Genomic DNA, 25,674 nt, shown 5'->3' with positions numbered 1-25,674 from the left:
GGGATTTTCTTTTGGGCTAAGAGGATTAGTCAGCTTTGATAAATTATCACACTCGTGTGTCATTTCATTGGTCATAAAACTCACCAGTCAAATATGAAACGTTTTTATTCAATTGGTAACAAAAAGCTGATTTATTCACACAGAAGTGATGACACTGAATTGCAGGCAATGTTACTCATAGTACACAGCAAAATGTCATCCTGTGTTTCTATTTTAAAAAACATTTGCGGGCCACAACATTGGTACATTCTCATACAAAATAATTTGTTTTGGTATTATTGCATTTGTTGTAACAGTACTGTGTACCTAATGAAGTGGTTTTTGAGTTGTTTTTTTAATCAGACGTAGCTATTAAAATTGTCTTAGATACTGAATGTTATAAATGTGTATTATGAGTCATTGTATTTACATTTGTTCTAAAATGTTATTGTATACACAGTGTCGCATTGTGTATATGTCATCCATTTTACTATATACCGGCATATAGTATTGCAGTTAGGTTATTTTAAATTTAACATAAGGTACGTGATTGAGTCGTGTATTATAATTTATCTTGGATATTTTGTATTTTATATCAGTACTGTATACTGTATATACATATGTTTTTTATTCTTTATTTCTCCATATATCTTCGGTACCGTTTATTCATTTAAATGTAACAAATTAAAACAAACAGCTGTTTAACTGACGAAACCAAGGGTCACCAACCTTTTTGAAATTCAAGAGCTATACTTGGCTACTGATTAACGCCAAGGCTGGTCAATTGGAAAAAGAAATTGCAAAATTACCTTTGAATCAGAAATGGCTTTCTGTGTCTCTAAATCTATTTTTGATGCTGATTTTTATTTTTTAAGTCTTTGCTTTTTTCTTTTATATCAGGTTTTCAGATATTTTCATTTTTGTTGGACATGTGAAAGCTTGCAAAATACAGATTTCACCATGTGTTGTCATTTAAATTAATAAATATGACAAAATACTTTACTGAATTACATATATTATTATTATTATATCATTATGAAAACCCCAATGTGTTAGAGAAGAAATGAGGGCAGATTCAGTCAGCCCCAAGATCATCTGGAAAAGTTTACTTAAATCTTTGCAAATCTATTTCTTCACAAATGTCGAGAGTCCAACGTACCCTCATGCGTTTACAATACTCTGACCCTACCCTGCCTACTTTATGTTAGATCCTTTCTTCTCCATCCTATAGCACCCTTCCATCTTCATCAACTGCATCATCCTCATCCTTCCGCACTTTGTTCCAAAGGTGCGATGTCCGGCATGCTCCTGCTCCTCCCTTTCCTGGCGCGAGCCCTGATGGCCTCTTCCTCCCGTTCCTCTCCGTCATCTTCTTCCTCCCGCTCCTCATCTGACCAATCCACCTGATGCTGCAGGTCGGCCCTGGAGCCCCTCGGGCCGCTCCCCATTGAGAAGTAGCCCGTTCGGAATTTGCTGCGGAATGTGACAAAGGAGAGGCTCTTGCTGCGCTGCTGCTTCATCAGCATATTGTGTTGCACTCCTTCTTCTCCTCCTCTTGTGTTTTCTTCCAGGCAGTCGTGCAGCGCCGAGCGAAACAGACGCGGGACCTCGTAGACCTCCGGCTCCATCTTGGACACCAGCCTCCTGAACCTGAAATAAGGAAATTGTTCAGCCTTTTCGTCTGTTAGCTTTATGCTAATACTAATTAGCATCAGTCTTGCGGTGCTTTAACCCTTTAATCAACAACACATTAAAGACAAACGATAAATTGTCGACTCACAATATAACAGTACTCGTGGTCATATATTCTTTATCATCTGCATATAAAGACTAAAGTTAGTGCTGTACTGATAAGATGGGTGAGGAGTTGAAACATTTTAATAAGGGTCCAACCGATATTATTTTTTTAGGCTATTTGGCAGAGTAGAATTCCAATAACCGATTAATCTGATGTGCAGTGACTTTTTTAATCTACATCAAAAATACATTACGTGACACATAAAGCCATCTCTGAATTAATTTTTTTTAATCAGTCATAAAATAATCGTTCCGTCAACATAAACATAAATGAGTTAGAAAGGGAATTACAAACATTTTTCGGGAAGCACAAAGTACTCAAATTATTTATTTTTTTCTTTTCACGACAGGGCTCTGTCCCAATCACCAGCAACTAGCGAATACCGTTGGCCTCTATCTCTCACCTGACAATGACGGGACCGCACTGTGAGGGTGGCACCTTGGCACAGAGGTCCTGCAAGTCTAGCAGGTCATTGGGCGCCAACTGGTAAGGTTGCGGGTTGGGTGCGCTGGCCAACCAACTGTAGTCCGCCGCTGCAGACGAACTGCAACTGCTGCTACGTCGTCGACGCTGGAACTCGGCGGCCCGTTCCAAGCAGATGCGCTCAGTGCGCTTCACCATGGCGCCCAGCTCCAGCATCAGTGTGTTGGTGACCAGTTCTTCACTGGTGCGATGGCCTGGCACTTTGGGTTCTAAGGAGAAGATGGCTGACCAAGGAAACATCTGCAAAAGATGTTTCAGGGGAAGAATTTTCAGTCTTTTCATGTCTATATGTGTGTGGATCTCTCTCTCTCTCGCTCACAGAGAGAAAGAAAGAGAGATAGCCTTTGCTATTGGAAAGTTGCATTGTACAGCATTCTAAAAAGACGAATGGAGGAGACTGTAAAATAGAAGAATAATTCATTGGCCTCCTCTTACCTCGCATTTACCAACCTGCCAATCCCAACACAGCGTTCCTGACAGCTCCACTCACTAGTTGCACGATGGCCTGCAGGCTTCCATGAAGCTCCTTGGCCCGACTGACTCGCTCCTGCTATCAGTGTGCGAGTTTGGGGATTGACAATGGACAGAATAGTAATCCTGGTGGGAGAAAGAGTGGATGAGATGAGCTTAGGCGTGCCGCACGCACACAGTTGAGGTTTTGGATGAGTGAGAACACACTTTTGGAGGAGTTCACTCTCTATTCACAATCTATTTGTCCGACTGAAAAGAAATCAGCATTCTTCTACAGTATAAAAACAAAACAGAGCAGGGTGGTTCCTCTCTTGGTGGAACCCAACTTTCTGTAATACATTATTTATTGTCAAAATATCATATCAGAAACTGAATGATAAAGAACACACCAGACATTCATGACAAATCACCTAATGGGGCCAACCTGCAGATTTGGAAAATCTTGTCTTCTACATGTTCCACACAAAATTGGTAGACTCTTATGTAATGATCCCTCACACACACACTCACACACAAGCACCGGGTTCGACTATATGGTGTAGCGTCTGGGTCGTCCCCTGGCGTTTCACACCACTCAGCACTGAGTCACCAAATCCCAGATTACACTGCAATCCACAGCCTATCTGGAATACTATTGAAGGTGTGTCATGATGGTTAAAATCTCATTAAACCTCAAAATTGTAAGGCAGACATGCTTTATATGCTGCAGAAAACACAATAGGGTATTTTATTCTGTACTGTATTATTGTAGTGTAATTAAAACAATACATGTAATGAGGATTTATCAATGCAATAACGTATATCTATTGTGTATATCAATGTATAGATTCCACCACTACCACACCCTTAGTACTTATTTATGACCCGACTTAACTTTTCATTTTTTATTTATGTTGGATAAACTTTTCTGAATCTCAATAATCACTACGCCCTGTGCTCCACTCAACCTTATTTCCAGAACACTTAAAAGGCAAGGGAGCTTTATTTATATATTCATAAACAAGGTAACTAAACATGTTTCACAAAATTCACATAAAAAAACCATTTGAAAGCATTTACAATCAAAATAATTTAGGACATTCAAAAGCATTGTAAAAAATATAAAAAAAAGTAGTTTACTGAAATTATAAAAAGAATGTACAGGAAAAGAACAACATTTTGTAAAAAAATATATTTTTTAATGCTTTAAAAGACCTTAATCTTTTTTGGGGGGTAAAATTTCAGATTTCAAATTATTTATACTTGCAGGGGGGAAATACAACTGCAGCTGTAACAAAGTGCCATACACAATAAGGTTTGAACATAAATGTAATAATAAAATCATCATAATAATGTAACAATAATAAAAAGTGAAAATATTAGTTTCCATTTTCTTATTAACATGCACAGTACTTTTTAAAAAACAAACTCCTGACCTGATTTTAGCCACCTGCTATTCCACCAGCAGCCTCCTGGAGGTCTCAAGTTGTATAACTGTATGAGTTTGTGGTTGTACTCCCCAGAACAGGGAGAATAATCCTTACATTATTCAATTTGGTATATTTAGTTGTTTACATACAGTAATTATCAATTTACAGTATTTCCAATTTCAAAAGAGTTGTGATTGTTATCCTTCATGCAAAATAAAGTTTTACTTTTGAAATGCCCTTACAAAAATGGCGTCGCAGATTTGTTTACGCTTCCCATTTCCGGGTTGCGTCACGATGACGAAACGTCTTCGCCATACCGTCAGTTGGCGTATGATAACAATAAACAACCCCTGAAACCAAGAGAAAGACACCAACCACCAAGACCTGTCGCTCCATTGCGACCCCAAACGCGTCGAAAACATGAGCCGACACGGCGACAGACCGGTGGCCTAACCAGCGAGTCGTAGTCACGGGGGAAGTCTCGTCGCGCACAAAGGATATCTTTTTTTTCCCTCCCCTGGAGTTTTTATGTCGAGCCTGGGAGAAGTGGAGTTACGGTTTACCCCTTCCTTAGCACCCAGCAGCTAGCTGTGGCTCATTCTTGCTTCTGCTCCCTCTCGCGTTCGCCTGTTATGCAGTTTCCCGAGGACTGCGGTCGTACTTGTTCTCCTGCGCCGCCTCTTCTCGCTCCCTCTCCCCCGCTCTCGCTGGGCCTATGTCTCGCTGGCTCTTCCCCTGGTCGGGCTCCATCAAGAAGCGGGCCTGTCGGTACCTCCTCCAGCACTACCTCGGCCACTTTTTGCAGGAGCGCCTGAGCTTGGACCAACTGGGCTTGGACCTATACAATGGCAGCGGGGTCATCAAGGAGATCAACCTCGATGTGTGGGTGAGTTTTTCGGAAAGGTGGCCAGTCACCATCACGGTGTGTTTCGTGAGTGTGTGTTTTGTTTCACCCACTCTGACTTGAATGTTTCGCAACGCCTCCGCCACTGGTTCAACAACAACTATATCCACCGTCACGCTCTCTTCGAGGAAACCCACTTGTGGGAAATGCTCATCACTCTTTTCGTCTACCTTGTCTATTTAGATTGATTTCTACACAACGTGGCAACGCGAAAGCCATAGAAGTCTGTCTATCTATCACTGATAATCAATATCGATTTTTATACAAAATGGCAACACAAATGCTCTATAGGTGAGACTGGTGTACTGTATCTGCAAAGCGCTTTGTTACTGCTCTAGCTGTTGTGCCTAGCATGGTTTGGAATAGCAGTCGTGTTTCTTTTTCCAAAACCAAACAAATTCACAAACTCCTAACCAAGCTATCCATAGCCATAGTCACAATTTTTTTATGGGAATGATGAGTCAGCATGTCTTTACATTTGTGTGTATCACTGAATATGTCACATGTTTCTCATCTCAGGCAGTCAACGGGCTTCTGGAGAACCTTGGTGCTCCCCTGGAGATAGTGGACGGCTTTGTGAGCAGCATCACAGTGACCATCCCCTGGCAAGCTCTGCTCACCGACCACTGCACCTTGGAAGTGTCTGGTCTCCAGATAACATGCAGGCCCAAGTACCGTATCGGTGAGTCGGCTTCAGTCCAAAATGACCAATGCATGTTTTTCCACAATTTAAAATAGCAACCAGCTGTATGAGTAACCCATCTGTGGAATGCTTTTGTCACAATACCACAAGGATCAACAACGTGATGCCTGCACAATGCAGCTCTTCTTACCCTTTGGCTTTGACGTGATGGCAGGTGTAACACCCTTGTCAGAGATGTGGGGTGTCTGTCTGTTTGTCTTGTATTACATGATATTATATTTTATTATATTATACTATATTATATTATGTTATATTCACTGATTTACTGTGTAGCACTTCTGATTGTGCAGTTGTACCTAATGTTGGATCATGGTGGCGTTGTACGCAGGTGGCAGCTGGGACTCACAAAGCTGGTCATCCAGCATGACCTCCAGCATGCAGCTGGCCCAGGAGTGCCTGAAGGACCCCCCGGAGACATCCGAGGAGCCGCCAGCTCCGCTCGAAGGACTGGAGATGTTTGCACAAACCATAGAGACGGGTGGGTTTCAACTGAGGAAGCTTTAAATACCGCCCCTGTCCTAACACACGCGACTGCTCATCTTTTTTGTTTGTGTGTCTTTGCAGTCCTTCGTCGTATTAAAGTCACTCTCCTGGACACCATCGTACGCATTGAGCACCAGCCCCTGGACCTGGAAACAGGCATTGCCTTAGAGGTGCACATCAAACGGTAAACTGCTCTCATATGTTGTTTGATGGATTTCCTTCTTCCTTCTTAATGTCAAAATTATGTGAAGCTTGTTTTTAAATATTCGTTAATTGACATGTACAGGTTTACAAATGCCATATTGGTTTTCTTTTGATACAATTTGGATGTTCATCATTGCGTTTCTTTACTGATTTAGCTGAAAGAGATCACGTGGTTCTACTGCTTTACAGTGAGGTGTGGCATATAGAGGGGCAGCTCAAGAAATGAGAATATTGTGGTAGAATATTATTTGAGAAGTTCAGTTCAAAAAGTGTGTATTAATAAGATTTGCCATACACACAGTGGAATAGAGCTACAGTATGTTGTTGTTTCATTTTGTTTAATTTTGCCAATTACAACCTTTGGGTAACAAACCCCTCAAATTCACCATCTCACAAAATTTCAACAATGCGTGAGAAGCGATCAACATTATTTTTAATGTCTAAATCAGGAAGGAATTTGCATTCTGAAAAGTATATTTCTGTGTTTAAGGAATGTGAACCAAAAAATTAAAAATGTAACCATCACTTCAGAAGATGAAAGTTCCCTTCACAGATTTTTCTTTTTCTGTTGCTGTGAAGATTATCTTGAACAAAAGCACATCTGTGTTATGTCATTTGAAGTCACACATGCTTTTTCAATGTCGCGGCCGCTGTCCGTTGTTGCTCAGTGAAGGGACATGTTAAACGCAATTGGAATGTAGCACACAAATTCAAATGAGGAATCGTCAAAGAAACAAGGCTGCTGCACCCTTAACAAGTTTATCTTTTTTTTTTTATGCGTTGCGTACATTTATGGCTGCCGCTTGTTGTTTGCTCGGCCACTCCACGTGTGTGGTAAAACATTTAACAGTCCAACCTGAGAGAGTATTTGTGAGACAGTGTTCAAAGGTGGAATGTCGCCACAGTGTATGGCTTAACTATGGCTTTTGACTGATAAATAAATACACTATTACCCTCAATGACCACACACTGTGTTAGTCTAACATTCCTGTGTTTGAACTGACAATGTCTTATTGTGTGTCTTGAATAACTAAAATGCTATGCTAATGAATATATTTGAACAAGCCCTTCTTGGACTCTCTTGAGGTTTTTTTTTTGTGGTTCTGGCATGTTAAGAAAGTCCTTAGGGCTCCCTGTATGAATACAGAATCAGTCACGAGAGATCTATGGTTTTCTTGATCTTTTCCAGGTTGGAGTACTTTGACGAGGCGGTGCGCGACCCATCCAACCAGACTGCCGTGCCTGTCGACATCCACCAGCCGCCCGCCTTCCTGCACAAGATCCTCCAGCTGAGCGCTGTTCAGCTCCTCTATGACAGCATGGGCACGGAGCAGGTAACAGATATCGTCCTTGCTCCAGACTTCAGTGTGCAGTGGTCTTGAGATTCTCGGTTACCAATAGCACCCATTCAATAAATTTGCCGGGCGGCGTAAGAATGGGTGGTCACAAGGCACAAGAAGGCGCGCTTAGTTACCGCCATGATTACTGGTTTTCATTGTATTGCTTTTTATTGATGATTGAGAAGTTAGGACTGGGTGGAACCCCTGAGGCGACATTGGGAAAAAAAGAGAGAAAAAGAGGCTTGTGTTAGTGGCGTATAAGGCGGCTCTTACTTGACTCTTCTTCTGGAGGTTGGAGCGCAGCTTAACTAATCAAAAAAAGTTATCGCTGAAACCAAAAAGTTAATTTCTGTTAAAACTTGAAGCGCGAAAAAGCACAGAAAAATGTAGATTTTTTTTATGAATGTAGATTTTGGGGGGGGGGGGAATAATTTTCCAAAAGATTAAAAAAAGAGAGATTTGCAGCTTCTATAATTCAGATTTCTATTGTGTTTTTCATAAAAATATCTACAAGTGTAATTATGATTTTACCACTGCGTTCGTGTAGCAAGGTTTACAGACCAGCAATACATTCCATTGCCATTGGAACAGAACGTAGAATTGGACTGCGCGTCCAGTGCATTATATTTGCTTTAAAACTTCATAAAGTGTTGCGCAAGCTAATTCTTGATATATTTTTTATTCGACAATTGTTTAAAAAAAATTGTTAGAAGTTCTTGCGGAACCCTAGCATTGGAAACAATCCTTCACTGAATGCTGTGTCATCCCACCACCAGGAGGTGCCTGAGGAGAAAAAGTCAGCCACTGCCAGCGAGGCAGAGGAGGAGGAAAGTGATGACGAAGAGCAGGTGGAAGACAAGGGGAAGCCCCTGAAGGTTCCCCCGTCACAGCCCCTCCTCATCGGTAGCTGCTCCGGTTTCATCGAGACCACAGTCAAGCTTAAGCAGAACGACATGCTGCCCGGACCAAAGGTGCGCATAACACACACACACATTATATTTCTACAGTCATTCGTTCATTTCAACCCCATCTTAATTCACAAACAGGACACCACACCATTCCCACTTCCGTTACAGTTTCAGTTGCTCAACCAATGGTGCAAACTCAGTTCTACTATAATTTGAAATATACATTGACACAAATGCATTCACCACTGACGCGATGCTGCAGGCGACACAAGGACCACTCCATTCAGGAAGTCAAAACATGGGTATAGTTTACTAGCCCCGACAAATGAGGGTTTCTCGTGCGTTTCAGTTGTCAGGTGACTAGAAACTTTTGTGTTTTATTAAATTACATGTTTTTTATTATTTATGAGTGGACATTGTGGGACTAGATTTATACAGATTGCATTGAGACTGAATGGCATGTTCGCTGAAAAGTAACAAACAAAGGCCAATTTTTATTTGTGTCACAGATCTGTATTCAATGACATGTTGTATTATGATATGTAGGTGGTTTGATTTTTATTTTATTTTTTTGTACCATACCTACATCACGTAACCTACGACCTCAGGTTTTGGACAGTTGTGATACTGGTTTGGTCGCCGTCTACATATCAAATTTTGCTCACCGTTGTATAGGGAGTTTGTCCGAATGCTTAGACACATAGAAAATTAGAGGGAACATTGCTTCCCAACCTTTATTGAGCTTAGGCACATACATATCTTACATTAGAGAAATCTCAAAGTACACCACCAATCAAAAATGAGCCACTGCTAACTAGCGTAAGCTAATTTTTGTCATTATAAGTTTAGTGAAGAAATCAACAGAGGCGTATCGTTCAAATTAATGTTTAAGTTTAAATTTTGAACAAAGGGGGCAGTGTATAGTTGTATTCAGTACTTTTCCTGAATCATTAATGCAGTGGAGTCACAGTCCTGCCATGCAAAATGGCAAAAATGGAGGTAGCCCACTGTAGTTCTCAGTGACTCAAATGTCACAAAAACTACTGACACTGAAATAATGATGATCATGTCTCAATTTATTCACAATGACTCACATTGGATGATTTACCCCAGTGGTTGGGAATCACTGACATTGGCTAATACACGATGTCGTTTCCCTCCGCACATTAACTTGTGTCGTGTCTGGTGACCAGTTTGAATTGGATGGGAAGGTGGGCTGTGTCCACATGCTGTTGTCCCCGGCTCAGATCACACATCTGACAGACCTGCTGGCAGCTCTTTGCATAGAAACAGGTATGGGGAGATTTTTTCTTTCTTTCTTTTTAAAAAAAAATATTTCTTGTTTGTTTTAAGTGACACATGATCAACATGTCTGTGTTTACGCTGACAACAGATGCAACCACCACGCTCAAATTGCACGCATTTCATCTGCCTCACTTTCCCTCTAGAGTCCGAGACCAAACTTGGTGGCACGCGCAGCCGCCCACTAGACTCGGATGACCTGCGTATGATCGAAGAAGACCTCAGTAAGCAGTTGGGCACCAGTCCCAGAGGCAGGGACTGGGATGCCGAGTGCGACCTGGAGCCTTATGTCACCACTCTGGAAAACGGAGGTGCGGCACAGCAAATGCTCACATACTGTGTACTCACAGCTTGATTAATAGGCAGAGGTGGCAGTAAGCCATGTGCAAATTATTGGTCAGTCGAACTGATAAGTTTCCTACTGCAGAATAGCGTTGCGGCTTCGTCACGTCTTGAGTTTTGTGTCTTTGCAGAAATGTTCTATTCCATGGGCCCCACGGGGATGAGCAGCAGTGTGACGTCGGTGCGCTCGGGCAGTGAGCTGTCAGACAGCGATATGGACTCTTCCACGCACAGTCTGGCCAGTCTCACTCAGCCTGGAGCACTGGCCACACAGGTACAGTTCATGTGGGGGTTGGGTGCCAAAATGCGACACCGCAAAGGAGATATCCACTCTCTCGAAAAACAGCAAAGCAGTGGGCTCGTTCGTGGTGTTCACATCGTAGTGTAACTGTTGACAGAGACAAGACTTAAGCTCAACATTTAGATTCAGAAATTGGAAAATTGTTCTGAAATAAAAGCCAGTTGTTTTTCTCATCCTAGGGGCTCATGAGCTGTCCCAGACGTTACCCAGTCGTGGGTTGTCTCTCCAGTCTCCCACAGGCCAGTCATCGCATCAGAGGTAATGTTATCTGCACTGAGCACCAGAGGTGGCAAAAGTACTGTACTCCCACTTTGTACTGAAGTAGAAGTAAAGATACTTAAAAAAAAAAAGACCTTGGAAAAAGCAAAATTGCCGATTGGATGTGGTTTTGTCATCCGTGGGGGTAAAAAAAATACAACTAAATACAGAGACTGTGAGGAGTAGAAAGTGCAGAAATGTAGTTTAAAATGTATGTGGAATAAAAGTAAATAGTTGTTACAAAAATAAATACTCAGAATATGTTACCTAAGAACAGCAACATTTGTACTTATTTTTTCCCTTCTCAATGGGTGCGACGTGTTCCATTTTTTGCACTTTAACATCATGTCCCCACTGTCCAAACCCCTGTGTAGGTCGCACTCAAAGTGGCGACGCGGAACAGCTGAAGCCCGACGTCTTGCTGCGTCTGACTCTGGGCGGCCTCACCCTAACCATGCTGCAGGAGGACCCGCCCTCCAAGATGGAAGGCGTCTCCTCATTGTCTCAGATGTCCCAGGTGTTCTTCCAAGAACTCGCCTCTTTTAAGGACAGCATGTTCAGTGATAGAGACTTCCACCACCTGAGAGGCGGGTTTGCCAAGGCTTGCCCTCACTCGCACCTCAGGTAGGAAAACATGAACGCATCCATAATGCACTTCAACCCATGATCACACACCACTGCCCTGAATATTTTGTGGGATAATTCTACTTAGAGTATATAACGGCTTATGGCAATTGCTTTTTTATTATTATTTTTTTTTTAAATACACTTTTTTGCATTCATATAAATATGAATAGGACAGTGACTATTCGAGGGGAATAGGAAACGAGCCAACCCGTGAATAGCAAAAATCTGCACTGGAGATAAAATAAATAAAAATAATAATTAAAAAAAAATGCTAAGAAACATTCACTGTGAGATTTCCACCCAAAAGAGTCATGTGTGCGTGCGCGCGCGTGTGCATGTGTGTGTGTGTGTGTATGTATGTATGTATATATATATATATATATATATATATATATGTATATATATACACATGTACTGTATATATATATTAAAAACAAAAAATCTGAATCCGTGGGTGCCAAACCGCAAGTATGTGGGGGTCCACTGTACTGTACAGCATTTAAAATATTGATTGAAATGCAATAAAATGTCAATTTGTAGAAAATAGGAAACAATTAACTGGCTTTGTGGGATTTTTATTCTCTTGGGCTCTGATTGGCTACTGGTAACATCACACGTTCTTGGATAGAACACTTTTAGGTTTGTTTTAATTGCTATGATGTTCCCCAAGAGTTCGAAGGCTTCTGGTAGTGAGCCGAGAGAGAATGCTGTCGTTCCGGTTTCACTTTAGGCTAATGGTTCTCAATTTTTTATTTTTTTTTACAAGTATCACCTAAAACATATTGAACAAGTACAAGCGTTCATCAAAATCAAGACAGAGAATTTATTCCTAAAAAAGTATATTTAATAGTATTGTAAAATACTGTAACCTTATGTAGATTGAATAATAGCACTGGGATTAAATGTAGCAAAAAAAACCCAAAACTTGAAACAACTATGCAATAACAATTTATTGGCCATAAATGTTAGTAAGAATGTTATCTAAATAAATGCTTGAAAACAAACAGTTCCAAAACATTAATCACAATTTTTCGACTCATCGCACTACATTAAAAACATGTGAACTTTGTAACAAAGTTTAAAATATAATTCGACAATGATCTTTTTTACATACCACTAGAGGGAGCCCGCGTACCACTTTTGAGAATTACAGCCTTTCTCCCGTTTTAGGATATTCAGAGCGCATATGGTGTGTTGGCTTCACATTTTAAGGTTACAAATGTGTGTGTGTGTGTGTTTAAAATGTATATATTCGAATTTAACGTGTATGAAGAATTCGAGAGGATTCAAACTATATAAATCAGTGGTCCCCAACCAGGCCGAGGCCCGGTACCGGTCCGCGGCCCGTTTCCGACCAAGACACACAGACGCAAACCTGCGAGCTGTGAGCAAATTTTCTCCACCAGACATGACGTGCAAAATGTGCGCGGCTATAGCGAGTCGGAGTCTTCCTTTTAACCTTGGTTGGAAAGTTGAAAAAAACAGAATCTGTCAATAAGTGAAAGAAGCAGCATTACACAGAAAGTAATAGTGGTAATTTAAGTAATAACTGGCAATTTAATAGCAATGGAAAAAACATTGCCGCTATGCGAACAACATGTACTTGATATAAATAATAGTTTTTTTTAATGGTCTTTGTATGGTTTTGCTTTTCACTTATTACGGATGGGTTTGGAACGTATCTCCCGTTGTGAACACTGTCGAAGCATCTCGGCGTTTGCCATGGTCTGAACTGTCCGTCTCCCTTCAGAGTGACGGGGGCAGCGGTGCAGGTTTCCTGTGAGATGCGCAGCGGGAGACGCCACAGTCGAGCGGTGACCTCTGACGTCTCCTTCAGCAGACTAGAAATGCTGGAGTGCCTCTGGGAGAACAGCAAGCCTCAGTACAGCGAGGTAAAAGAATATTCAATAACAACACTACACCGGGCCAAAGTGTTCATTTCGCAGGTACGCCGGATAGCAAGTTCCGTTTAGTGGAAAAAGTCGAGTCGATGCTGCATCAATAAAGTAGTAATATTGTCAGAATCGAGTCCTAAATTTATGGCAAGAATGAAGCTGAAATAGACATTTTGGTACACCTCTTTTGTAGTTGCTCCAGTTCCAGAAAGCCAACACGTTCACAGTGGGAGTTGCCGCCAGACCGTGTGCCCAGCTGCACTACAGCCTCACCGAGAAGCACCTGAGGAAGGTATTCAGACACCGCACGACGACAATCATTTTCAACCATATTATCATGATGTATCTTCGTTCACATATCGATGCCAGCGACGCATAGTGACAGGCTGAACAATTAAATACTCCTCCTCCTGATAGCAGTAGTTACGATTAACCTGTGTACCTACCTGTTGCCATTCATACAGCAGCATAAAAGTTTGGTCTTCAGCTAAACAGGCCCATATCTCATCCTGGCTAAGTACATTTACAATATAGGAAATGTTGCAGCATGGTTTTCTTGTAAATGATCGCAGGGTAAACAGCGGGTGGTTCGACGTGACAGCGTGGTGCGCGTGGAGTTGGAAGATCTCGGCACCGAGTTGGACCTGGGCATCCTCAGTCGGCTGAGGAACCTGAACAACGCCTTCAGCTGTTGTCCCGCAGAGCCAGCTGCTCCCGACAACCTCCAGGTGGGATCAGACTCGCGTTGATTCCGCCTGTGCGATCAAAATCCTTTTTTCACTTCATTTTGTTGTCTTCTTTCAGACGCAGAGCAGTGAGCTGTACTCCTCCTTCTCCCTCCTCGCCCCGCACGCTGTCCTCCGACTTCGCATCCCCATTCCAGACCTGCGGCCCCCCTCTGAGCGTCAGCCCGTGAGCCAGAAGGCGGTGAGGGAGGAGACGCTGGTGTTGGAGCTGACCGAGCTGGAGCTCAGGCACCAGGAAGCGCCGGACCTCCAGAGCGGGCAGCCCAACCAGGCTCAGCTCTCAGCCCCCTGCCTCACCCAGCTGCTGGAAGCCTCCTTTACTGACCTGCATGGTGAGAGCACGCTTGACCTTGTAGATTTATTCATCAGTCGCTTAACTTCCGCTGCAATCACTGGCCACAACATGAGGTACAGTACACCTACCCATACGCCAGCTTATTTTATTTTTATTTTATTTTATTTTTTCAGGGTCATACGAGGGCTGGGATGGAGGCTCCTTCCCCTGCATCAGAGTGAAGAAGAGCCAAGACTCTCTGCCCAGGTGAGTGGTCATCATCACCGCTTTACAGAGTGAATAATGTTTTACACTAGGGGTTGGTTATTACAAACATTTGCCACATATCGTGCTGTTTGGTAAAAAGGAAGCGCGGCATCTACTGTGCTCTCACCTGTTAGGTAAGCCCTCCTCAGTGCCAGAACGGAGTTAGGTTTCACTCTTTGGCCAAGTGTGCAAATATCAGTTGGCTGTTACAGCGGCAAGCACATCGAGCAAGAGGATATTTGTCACTGATGTGTACATTTGGTGTATATTGATTATTGCAAAGCAAACATGGACTCGACTTTCATCACATTAGTGCCCGAAGCCGTCCAACCCCTTAGTCACACAGAAAACCCCATTTTACAGTTTTCCAGTCATTCTTGTTGATCAAATCATGTTATTGATTCTCCACTTGAAATGCCCATCTGCTAGGCTATCAGTACGAGTGCGGGGAGGTGAGATGCAAGGACCGGCGGCGGGTCTGGGCAGCTTGAACCTGGGCCTCGCCCGAGATCTGGGGGCTGCCTTCTTTGAAAGCCACTGTGAACTCAATGACAAAACCAGCTCCCCGTTCTCCTCCAATCGCACCATGTTTGAGACGGAGGAGGTGCGTCAACCCTCCGTGAACTTACCTGTCAAACATTCCCATCTGACACACTCCCTGACTGGCTCCTTCCCTGCGGATTCTGTAGATGGTGATTCCCGCCGATCCCGAGGAGATGAGTCAGTTTCAGGCCCAGTGTGTGGCTCAGTCTCAGTGTGCTGTGGATATTTGTTTTCCATTGGCCTACATCCTTCTACCCAGCAAGCAAGCTTTCCAAAGCATCTACAACAGGTAGTGGGTGGTCATATCCATCGTCTGCTGAAACACAACTTGATGATCTGAAACATTTTAAGTCTAATACAAATGCAAAGAGAATTTTTACATCACTTTATATTTTATAATAATCACACATAGGGGCAATTGTGTATGTAATAATCATGATGAGGCGATTATACATTGACATGGTATTCACAGTCATAACAGCCCCCCGAGGAAAACTATAACAGCAATGTAGCCTATGACAAAAATTTGTTTCTGCGCTAAAACATTGCATTCCAGGTTCTTGACTTTTTTTTCCATGTTGTTCTTGCTACCATCATTAGTAAAACTAACCCTCTTTGTGCAGGATCAATAATGACCTGTTGATGTGGGAGCCGCCTCCCCCTGCCCCCTCCTCAGCCCACAGCCCCACGCACAGTCACCAACACCACGACGAGTTCCAACTCTGCAAGTCGGCTTTTCGACTCGGTGAGATATATTTGGTATAAACAGTCGAATCTCGACGTTACCCCGTTTGCCATGTTTTCACCCCTCTAACGTTCCCATTTCAAAGTCCTGAAGCTAACACCCGCCGCGACCTTGCTTATGAACAAAATGTACACCACAGGTAACATTTGCTGACTGAATATTTTCAGATTTGAAGTAGGAACGCCACTGTTATTTGTTTCATGCCTCATAAAATCATGTTTTTCTTCATACTGTAGACACGTATTTGTTATTGACATGTTTCTACCGTTATTACATGTTCATGTTTTTACCTCTATACATTTTCATACTGTATTATACATCGAAGTTGGCGGCCATTTTATTAGAAATGGTTACATTGAACTACCGTTATAACATACAGATTTGTTATGTCCCTTGAGGTGTTTGTAACGAGGTTTGACTGTACTATATTTGAGAATATATTACAGTGAAACATGTATTGCACGGCCATAACTTTAGGTACAAATATGTGCATTCTCCTGTTTCCTACTTCCGGTGTTAAAAGACTCTGACTCGGAGGAGGATGAGCCTCAGTTCTACTTGGCCAATGAACCATCGGGAAGGACAAAGTCGGCGCTGCAGCCCAACCCTAACCCCAACCACAACCTCAGCCTCCTCTCCCTCACAGTCGTCATTGGGAAAGGCCGCCTTCAAGCCAGGACAGACAAGAAGGTAAGTCGGGTGGCAAAAATGTTTTATCACAGGAAACAAAGTACTTCACTAAACGTCGCTAAATTGCTGAAATCAACACAGGAGGACCAGAGTCATGGAGAAATTGTGCTTGACTTGCAAGGAGGGAAGATGTTCAGTGTAGCACAGCACCAGAATGACCCAAATCTCAGTTTTTTGTGTCTGGAGAGTCAACGAGTGGAGCTGTACCATAAAGGTATGCGCACATTTTATCACCCCCCCCAAAGATTCCCTGATTATTTTAACATTAATCCAACTTAATGACCATGTGTATGCCTAAATGCCACAGGCATTGTGCATTAAAAAGTTCACAGCAACTTACCCACAACCCTAATGAAGTGTTATTCAAAGTGGCATGAACACAAATTCCACTTGCTTTTTTTTTTTTTTTTGTAGCTGTAGTCAAAGACACGGCTATTCCGCCACGGATAGAAATGCCCAACTTCGCTTCTCCAAAGTACTTGGACCCAACCATCTACCCCACCGAGGTGGGAGTCAGCAGTGTAAGCGGCAGGGAGGCGGATCCACAGATGTTGTCCACAGCCATTAAAATCACTCTGGATGCACAGAGGAAGGTCAAGGTGCGTCCTCTTGGCACACGATAACTATCATCACCCATTTATCAGGAGTGCTGAAATCAAATGAGCGTCGCTTTGTCTCCTGCTAGGAATTCCTTGTCGCCCTTCGACTTCAAGGCGCCACCATGCGGCATCACGTGACGCAGACCAACAACAGCTGGCACGAGCAGGTAACCCTTGTTGAAGTGGACCATTAAAACCATGGCCATGTATCAAGTAATTTCTGGCTATAACCACTTCACCTGTTGCGCTCCGGCTATATCCTGAAGTTTTCGCTCGATAACTTTCAATGTTATTAAAACGTGTGGAAGGGCTATTTTAATTAACCCTATCAGGGACAGCGGTTACTATAGTGGACAGCTTATCAGGATATCAGTTGAAAAAGGATGTGAAAATGTTTAGCTCTGAATTATTATTATTTTTTTTTGTGTTCCAGTTGGTTGATTTTCTCGATGTCATCGACGACCCGATTCTTGGATACACCCCACCCGCTGTTATCACTGTCCTCCATACACACCTGGCTACATGTGCAGTTGACTACAGGTAAACACTAACTTTTTTACTGGGCTAAAATCCTGATGCGTATTTCCCCACGATGAACTGTATTGGATTTGTACACTTGGACCTGCAGTTTAAATCCCGTCTTAAACCAATCGCACTCTCCTGTTCAAGTCTTTTAACACGGCTGCCATGTTGTTGCCCTTGGTCTGCCAGGCCGCTGTATATGCCGCTGCGAATGTTGCTCACAGCAGAGTCCTTCTCTTTGTCCAGTAATATCATTGTAGACACAGCCACCTTCCACCTCAGGTAAACCATAGCCTCTGTTGGCTGAATTTCACATCACAGTTCAAACTTGTGAAGTTTTCATTTCTCATCTCATTTAGATTCATCCTGGATGACTCCGCCCTCTACCTCTCTGACAAATGTGATAGCAAAGTTGTGGACCTGAGGAGAGGTGCGTCACATAATGCACACACATAGTGCAGCTTCAAAGTATTCGCGGAGCTCTTCTTTATTTATTTATTTATTTATTAATGTTGTAGTGTTACAGCCTCATTCCAAGATGGAATTAAAAAAAAAAACTCTCAAAATTCAACACACAACCCTTCATAGTGACAACATTGAAAAGGTTTTTAGTATTTGTTGCAAATGTGTTAAAAAAAATCACAAGTAATTTACAAAAAATCTTGGTAGGTTTTTGTCAGTTTTCTATTAGCAAAAATTGCCCCCCCCAAAAAAAAAAACTCTGTTATCTTGTCATTACAGGAGTTGTGCGAATAATTTGAAGGAAAAAAATAATTTAATCAATTTTGGAAAAGACTGTCACAATGTGAAAAAAGGAGGAACAGGGAAGACTTTCTGGATGCACTGTATACCCAACGGCCACAGCGTTGTGTACAGTTGCATCGTGCAATGGAATCAAATACAAGACATGGACTAAAAATTCTGCACTTAAGGACACTTGACATTGAAGCAAAATTCTTTTTGTGTCACACAGACTATATTTGTGTTCTGGACATTGACCTGCTGGAGCTCGCTATCACAACGTGGAAAGGCAGCAACACAGGCAAACTGGTGAGCACCTCTCAAATGAAGGCACATTTTGTTTACCCCCCCCCCCCCCCCACACACACACATAGTCATCTGGCTGCAAATTAGATCACAGAATGAATAGCCTATTAGCAATAGATTTGCTAAATAATTTACAGGGGTTTGCAAAATAGTTTACAGTAAATCATGTATCATTTAAAAAACTGCAAATGGAGACCAAGATAAAGCATGATAAACCAATGACACAGACTGCTTCATCTTTGGACCAATGACAGTCGGTGAAGATGCTACTCCCCACTCCTAACATCCACTCTTTTCCAGGCCCAGCCTCTGTTTGAGCTACGCTGCTCCAACAACGTCGTCCATGTCCACGCTTGTGCCGATTCGTGCGCCGCCCTGGTTAACATGCTGCAGTACCTCGTCTCACAGGGCGACCTTCATCCGCCGCCTCGACACACCTCACCCACGGAAATAGCCGGCCAGAAGCTACCAGTAAGGCTTGGTTGTTTAGCTGACAGCAGAAGATATGAAGTAAACCTACGTGATGTTATTTTGTCTAGTTCTCTGAGAGCCCCGCGTCTGTGCTGCCCTGCCCTGCTGCTGAAACCGCTGAGATCAACCAGTGTGATCTGACTGATGCCTTAATAGACACAGACAAGAGCCACCAGGAAGAGAGGATAGATCCAGGTTCTCCACAGACATATTACGAAATCACTGTTTAGCATACAGATGCTGATGGACCCCCCTCGGCATTGTGTGTGTTTCACGCAGGCTCCCCCTCCATGCCAAGAGGCTCTCCCGTCTCGGTCTACCTGTTCCCCGGCGAGGGCTCCAGGCACGACCTTTCCGTGCTGGAGGAGGAGGAGCACTCAGAGTTCGACGACGGTCAGGTCGCGATGGCAACCGAAGCGCAGGCCGACATGATGATAGAAGAAGAAAGTTCAGAGGGCTCCACTGACAACGATGACTTCTGCATCCTGGAGGCTCCTGGCATGGGCATTGCTGTGAGTCTCTGAGGAAATTATGTGTCTACATTTTGAATATGAACTCATTTTAGAACTGTACTATCTTTTGCCACATTTCCACCAACCACTACAGTTCGTAGTTATACCTAATTTTGATGATTGCTTTGTCAAAAGTGACCAAATTATGCCCTTTTGGCAAACTTCAAGAATCTAAATCAAGGCAAGTTTTTTTTTTTGCATAGCACTATTCATACACATTGCAAATCCATAGTTGTTTATAGAGACAAAACAGCGAAGTCATTGGTGTCACCCCTGCAGCCCAGGGACGGAGAGCCCGTGGTCACTGTGTTGGTCGAGGGTCCCATCCACGTGAAGGACAGCCACTTCTCCCGGCCGCGAGGAAGTGCCGACCTGCTCCGCGCTCCGAGCCGCTTCCCTGTGCCTCAAAGCCGAGTGGTGCTGCGGGAGATCTCCGTGGTGTGGCATCTCTATGGTGGCAAGGACTTTGATGTTAAGCCCTCATCTATCCACAGCCAGCATGGAAACAGGTAAGATAGGTAGGTAGGTAATGTTGTGGAAATTTCTGTTTGTCCAGAAAAAAAAAATCCCCATTTTTTTCCACAAATAGAAAAAAAATATCAAAAGAAAGCAAGACTTTATACATTTGTATACGAGCTACAAAGGCCACAACGGATGTCCTCACTGATTTACATGTCATTCATCAGGCTAAACCCGATCTTTTAAAGGCACACATTCAAAGTCACAGATACTTCAGTGCAGACCGTGAGGCTGGTGACCCAAAGTGGACAAAAATATCTGCACCCCACATGGACATTTTGTAATGTTTTTACAGTACAGTATAATACATCTTTATTTTTCTCGTGCAGCTATTCCTTGTTGTTTGAAGCGGTTATAGATGGAAGAGGAGAGAACCAAATCACTAACCAGTGGTTCAGAGAGGTCATGATTTCAGCATGCATGATGTCACACGTCTGCTACAAGCTAAGAAACAAGAATCTATAGTGTCCATTGAGGAATACAGAGATTGATTCAATTCTCATTTAGATCTGCTTCAATTGCAAGTGCCAACACTCAGTTCCAAATACAAATCAGCACTATGCGCCGACACTCCCATCTCAAAATCAATGTAGCCGATTTATCAATGGGATAATTTATAGAATACTATATTCTAAAAATATTAAGTAGCTGTAGACTTATTTAAAATAAATGTAAACATAATTTGAACAACACCAAAAATGATCACACACACACCAATGATCTTGGATCTTTCTATTTATCATTAGATGAATTTCATTACCCTCCTTCTACCACCAGAGGTCGTTCCATCCCGTCTGGTGCCCGAAGCTCGCCATCTCGCTCCGCCGGTTCCTCTCGTCCTCAGAACTCTTGGAGATGGGCTGGAGGCAGCGGCCGTCAGCACGGCCTCCTCATGGAGATACAACTTACAAAGGTGTGTATTGCACATCCAAATGTTTTTGGATCATTATAGACATTCGCTTGAAATACCTTAAGGAAGATAATAAAGAATGCAAGTTTATCGTGCCAAAAAGCAACACCGTTCAGATTTTTTGCTCTCAAGTGGTGCAATTGAAATCTGTGCCAGCGTAATGTCAGAATCAATCACTGTACCAGGAAACAAAAAACAAAGAAAAATCCAATATAGACATCAAATCGAAATGAGCCACTTTTACATGCAATGTGAAATCCAGCCGAAGTAACCTGACATCCATCATCGGTATGGTTTCCGGTCCTCAGGTGTCTTTCCAGCACGAGTCCTACCCGGTGGCAGTGGCGGGACACGGCGGCGAAGCCTCTGCGTTCGTTGGGGTCGGTCCGGCAGGGGAGCAGCCCATTTCCAGGCAGGTTTTCATCGTCCAGGAGCTGGAGGTCCGCGATCGCCTGGCCTCCTCGCAAATCAACAAGTTCCTGTACCTCTACACGAGCGAGAGCATGCCCAGAAGAGCCCATTCCAACATGGTGAGTTGCATTACCTCTCAAAAGTCTTCATCTCCAATATGGCATTGAAATATATATATTTTTTGCTTTGGATTAGTTGACAGTAAAGGCCCTGCAAGTATGTCCTGAGTCCGGTCTTGGTGGTCCAGAGTGTTGCCTTCGAGTCAGCTTGCTGCCACTTAGACTTAACATTGACCAGGTACCGCTTCAGGCAAACTAGTTTCTGTATGAACACTTTTATCCACATTTAACTCTGGGGAAAAATGGTAATTTGACTCTAAGAAACAATGTTTCAAGGGTTGTAATCAGATTTTTGTTTTTCATTAGCCTTTTTTTGTTGCATTTTGGCAGCTGTATCAACACATGAATACACATTTAACAGCTTTATCTATTCATCTATTTATTTTTGCCGGCCATATTTTTTTTTTTAATGAAATCTTACCAAGTCAATAGTTTCTATTGTCTTGGCAGATATTTTTGCCTCGATTCATTGTTTTGTTGAGAACAGTTTTTGCAGTCTATGTCTTATTGAGGGTTGTGTATGTTTTTATTGTGGTTCCACCTTTAATTTTGGCAAATCTTAGCTTTTTGCTTTGTCCATCTGCTGTCCAGGATGCATTGTTCTTCTTGAAGGACTTTTTCAGCAATCTAGCCTGTTCTGTGAACCCCTACCTGCCTGTGGACCCTGCATCTGAAGGTACACTCCATCTATCGAGTGCACAAATGTTTGCCACAGTCTGGACTACATGAAGGTGTCTTATGTGTGCGCTATTTGTCCCTGTAGTGAAAGCGGACGCCTCCCAGAAAGCGTCAGAAGAAGCGGAGGCAGGAGGCGCTCTTGGACTGGATCTCACAGCTTCCGTAGAAACTACTCACAGCGAGCAGAGCTCTTCCTCAGCCGGCTCTACCTCCTCCTCCGAGCAGCCAATCTACTTCCGGTATTAACAAGCACTTTTTAGATCCATACATAAATTTAACCCGGAGGACCGATATCATCGTAATGCTGCTTCTTACTTGTGTGTCTATCAGTGAGTTTCGGTTCACCTCTGAAGTGCCTATCTGGCTGGACTATCACGGCAAGCACGTGGTCATCGAACAGGTTTTTTACACACAGTTTCAACTTTTTACGCTGACCATCCCAAGTATTGAAATAATTTTCACAGTAATCATTTTCTGCTTTCACAGGGAACCTTTGCAGGGATTCTAATTGGTTTGGCTCAGTTGAATTGTTCTGAGCTGAAGCTGAAGCGGCTCTGCTGTCGACACGGGTACATTTTAATTGTTAATTTTAAACAATTAGAAAGTGGTCATTTTGTTAAAAAAAAAATATATATATATATATACATATATATATATATATATATATATACATATATACATACACACACACACACACAGTGTATATATATATATATATATTTTTTTTTTGCGAATCGGGTTTTAGTCATGTTATTTCGAGAACAAATGCATTGTGATTAGAATGTAAATATTCCCGTACGGCTTCAGTAACTCCATGCGCCTGCCCCCATTCACCCAGCCTGCTCGGTGTCGATAAAGTGATCCAGTATGCCGTCACTGAGTGGCTGACCGACATCAGGAAGAATCAGCTGCCGGGCATTCTGGGAGGCGTCGGCCCCATGCACTCTGTTGTCCAGCTGTGTGAGTGCACATTTCAAATGATGTTCTGTACATGTCATCTGACAGTTTATTCATTGCTGATGTTTTGTTTTTCTTCAGTCCACGGGGTGAGAGATCTCTTCTGGCTCCCCATCGAACAGTACAGAAAAGACGGGCGGATTATCAGAGGTCTGCAGAGAGGGGCCGCCTCCTTTGGCACGTCCACGGCGTCGGCGGCACTAGAGCTGAGCAACAGGCTGGTGCAGGCCATTCAGGTATCTGAGCACCACACACATCTGGGTACACCGGGACTGGTTGCCAGCCAATCACAAGGCTTCCAAAACGGGACCTCTTGACTGCAAGGCAGATGCGCTCACCACTACAACACATGCTGTCTATATTGTAGGTTGTCACAAGGCAAATTAACCCCACTGTGTCCTTTATGTGTACGAGTATAACCATGTCCATTCGCGAACCATATATCACGATCTCACATATGTTTCCACTCTGCCTCTGGGATCAATAAAGTTAAATCTTTTGAAGTCAGCTATACGGTGTGCTCCAATTTTGCAGGCCACCGCCGAGACGGTGTACGACATCCTGTCTCCGACGCCTCCCTTGAACCGCTACGCCATCACCGAGGGCCGGGCCTCTTCCAGTCGGCCGCGCCGCGCCGCCCAGCCCGCCGACCTCAGAGAGGGCGTTGCGAAGGCGTACGACACAGTCAGAGAGGTGAGGAGGGCGTTGTAGTATTCTTGCGCGTTTTGGTTACAAATATTTAAAAATACTTCATTAGTAATTTTGTTCTTAAACAGACATCTGTTTTTTTCCCTCTCCAGGGAGTGATTGACACAGCTCAAACCCTTTGCGATGTAGCGTCCCGCGGGCACGAACAGAAAGGTCTTCCTGGCGCAGTGGGCGGCGTCCTGCGGCAGATCCCGCCCACTGTGGTACGCCCGCTCATTGTGGCCTCGGAAGCCACCTCCAATCTGCTCGGCGGCATGCGCAACCAAATCAAACCGGATGCAAGGAAGGAGGACTTCTTAAAGTGGCGCACAGAGGACTGCCAAGAATGATGGCTTTTTGTGTGTGTGTGTGTGTGTGTGTGTGTGTGTGTGTGTGTGTGTGTGTGTGTGTGTGTGTGTGTGTGTGTGTGTGTGTGAAATGAGGGAGTGAGAGCAGGGTTCAAATGGTTTTTTTTGCATTCATGACTGTGGACTAACAAGCGTTAGTGTGTGATCAATTGCAAAAAAAGAAAAAAAAACAGTGATGACTAACACCTACTGTGACGCCTATTGTGTGTGTGGGGGTTGTATCATTGGTTGACGACGTATGCAGCAGGAACTCTGTGAGTTTCACCTCCCCTCAGTATTACGCTCATGGTCACATTCTCCTCACTGTTTGGTTTAGGGTGCAAACATATCACCATCATGGTCCTCTCCTTTGTATTCTAGTTCAGTGGCATTTCAAGCAGTCGCCCAGTTTCAAAGCACACAGGGAAGAGAAATGGCAGTTAAAACTCAAGAGAACCCGACACACTATATGTCGCCTCTACATTTTCTTTCTTTATGTTTTTTTTTGTTTTTTTTCCTTTAACATCGTGTGCCATAAAGTGAGCAGTATATCCCCTTTTTTATATGATACAAGCTTGTGTTGCCTTGCTCAATTCTGTACCCTTGCAAACTGAAAAGCTCATCTTTAATTTGCCTGAATAGAAACACTTGAAGCCTGTAAAGCTAGTTCTAAACTTCACAGACATCATGCCATACTACCATTTGACTTGCTCGGTTGTGTCATGATGTCATCCTGCGGTTTTTCCACTTTCATCACACTTTCATTTTTCGTACAGTTTTGGAGACAAGTTAGGATCATTGTCTACACTTTTCCTGTTTTTGTAGTTGTTCCTACATCTTTTTTTCAATTTAATTAAGTGTTTGTTATATTCATTCATTTTTAAACTAAGCAATGATGGGATGTGAATGTAGTAACCACTGAGGATATGGTGTTTGTGGTTAAAAAAAAGTTTTACATTTTTATCTTTTTGTTATGATGTACCTATGAGTGTGGATGCGCATGCATGGTAGAGAAAGCGTGACAGAGGGCGTGTGCTTGTGTGCGTGCCTGATGGATGTTTGTGAGGGTGGTTGGTTTGTAATGAGGGTATGATTGTAATTGCTATTTGCTATACATCAACAGTATGAATGACCTGTATAGTACAAAACTCTTGAGTATATAAAAAATAAAAACAACTTGTTTAAAAAATATATTACATTTTGTCAAATCAGCATCTTGATAT

General features: G+C 43.0%; 2 protein-coding genes across 5 annotated transcripts; one reads left to right on the top strand and one right to left on the bottom strand.

Annotated features, from left to right (window-relative positions):
* Positions 1-87: 87 nt before the first annotated feature.
* Positions 88-4,934, bottom strand: LOC147208806 (protein RD3). Of its 4 annotated transcripts, none has more exons than XM_086100761.1 (4): positions 4,802-4,934; positions 2,696-2,857; positions 2,181-2,500; positions 88-1,629 (listed from the first exon to the last, which is right to left on the bottom strand). In XM_086100761.1, the coding sequence occupies exons 3-4, from the start codon at positions 2,498-2,500 to the stop codon at positions 1,242-1,244; spliced, it is 708 nt and encodes a 235-aa protein (XP_085956887.1). In that variant the 5' UTR covers positions 2,696-2,857; positions 4,802-4,934; the 3' UTR covers positions 88-1,241. The 4 variants fall into 4 exon arrangements, with proteins under 4 accessions (XP_085956887.1, XP_085956877.1, XP_085956862.1 ...); XM_086100751.1 differs by having other exon boundaries at positions 4,704-4,819; XM_086100736.1 differs by lacking the exon at positions 4,802-4,934 and adding an exon at positions 3,142-4,480.
* On the top strand, positions 4,856-25,644 carry atg2a (autophagy related 2A). The gene is made up of 42 exons (XM_086100681.1): positions 4,856-5,026; positions 5,564-5,726; positions 6,076-6,225; positions 6,312-6,414; positions 7,624-7,768; positions 8,551-8,745; positions 9,876-9,975; positions 10,131-10,295; positions 10,458-10,600; positions 10,807-10,885; positions 11,260-11,509; positions 13,263-13,404; positions 13,601-13,699; positions 13,980-14,135; positions 14,212-14,485; positions 14,622-14,694; positions 15,124-15,298; positions 15,384-15,526; positions 15,861-15,982; positions 16,506-16,672; positions 16,754-16,886; positions 17,087-17,271; positions 17,358-17,438; positions 17,705-17,811; positions 17,983-18,075; positions 18,153-18,223; positions 18,767-18,843; positions 19,141-19,311; positions 19,380-19,506; positions 19,591-19,823; positions 20,103-20,332; positions 21,120-21,255; positions 21,561-21,782; positions 21,859-21,960; positions 22,374-22,458; positions 22,546-22,699; positions 22,791-22,860; positions 22,947-23,029; positions 23,299-23,420; positions 23,499-23,653; positions 23,952-24,110; positions 24,218-25,644. The coding sequence occupies exons 1-42, from the start codon at positions 4,856-4,858 to the stop codon at positions 24,452-24,454; spliced, it is 6,048 nt and encodes a 2,015-aa protein (XP_085956807.1). The 3' UTR covers positions 24,455-25,644.
* Positions 25,645-25,674: the final 30 nt, after the last annotated feature.

This window comes from Hippocampus guttulatus, chromosome 2 (assembly GCF_054856545.1).
Source record: "Hippocampus guttulatus isolate MCC_2025c chromosome 2, RoL_Hgut_1.0, whole genome shotgun sequence".
NCBI classification, from domain to species: domain Eukaryota; kingdom Metazoa; phylum Chordata; class Actinopteri; order Syngnathiformes; family Syngnathidae; genus Hippocampus; species Hippocampus guttulatus.
Note: the sequence above shows the minus strand (reverse complement) of the source record. Positions and strands in the feature narration are given on the sequence as shown.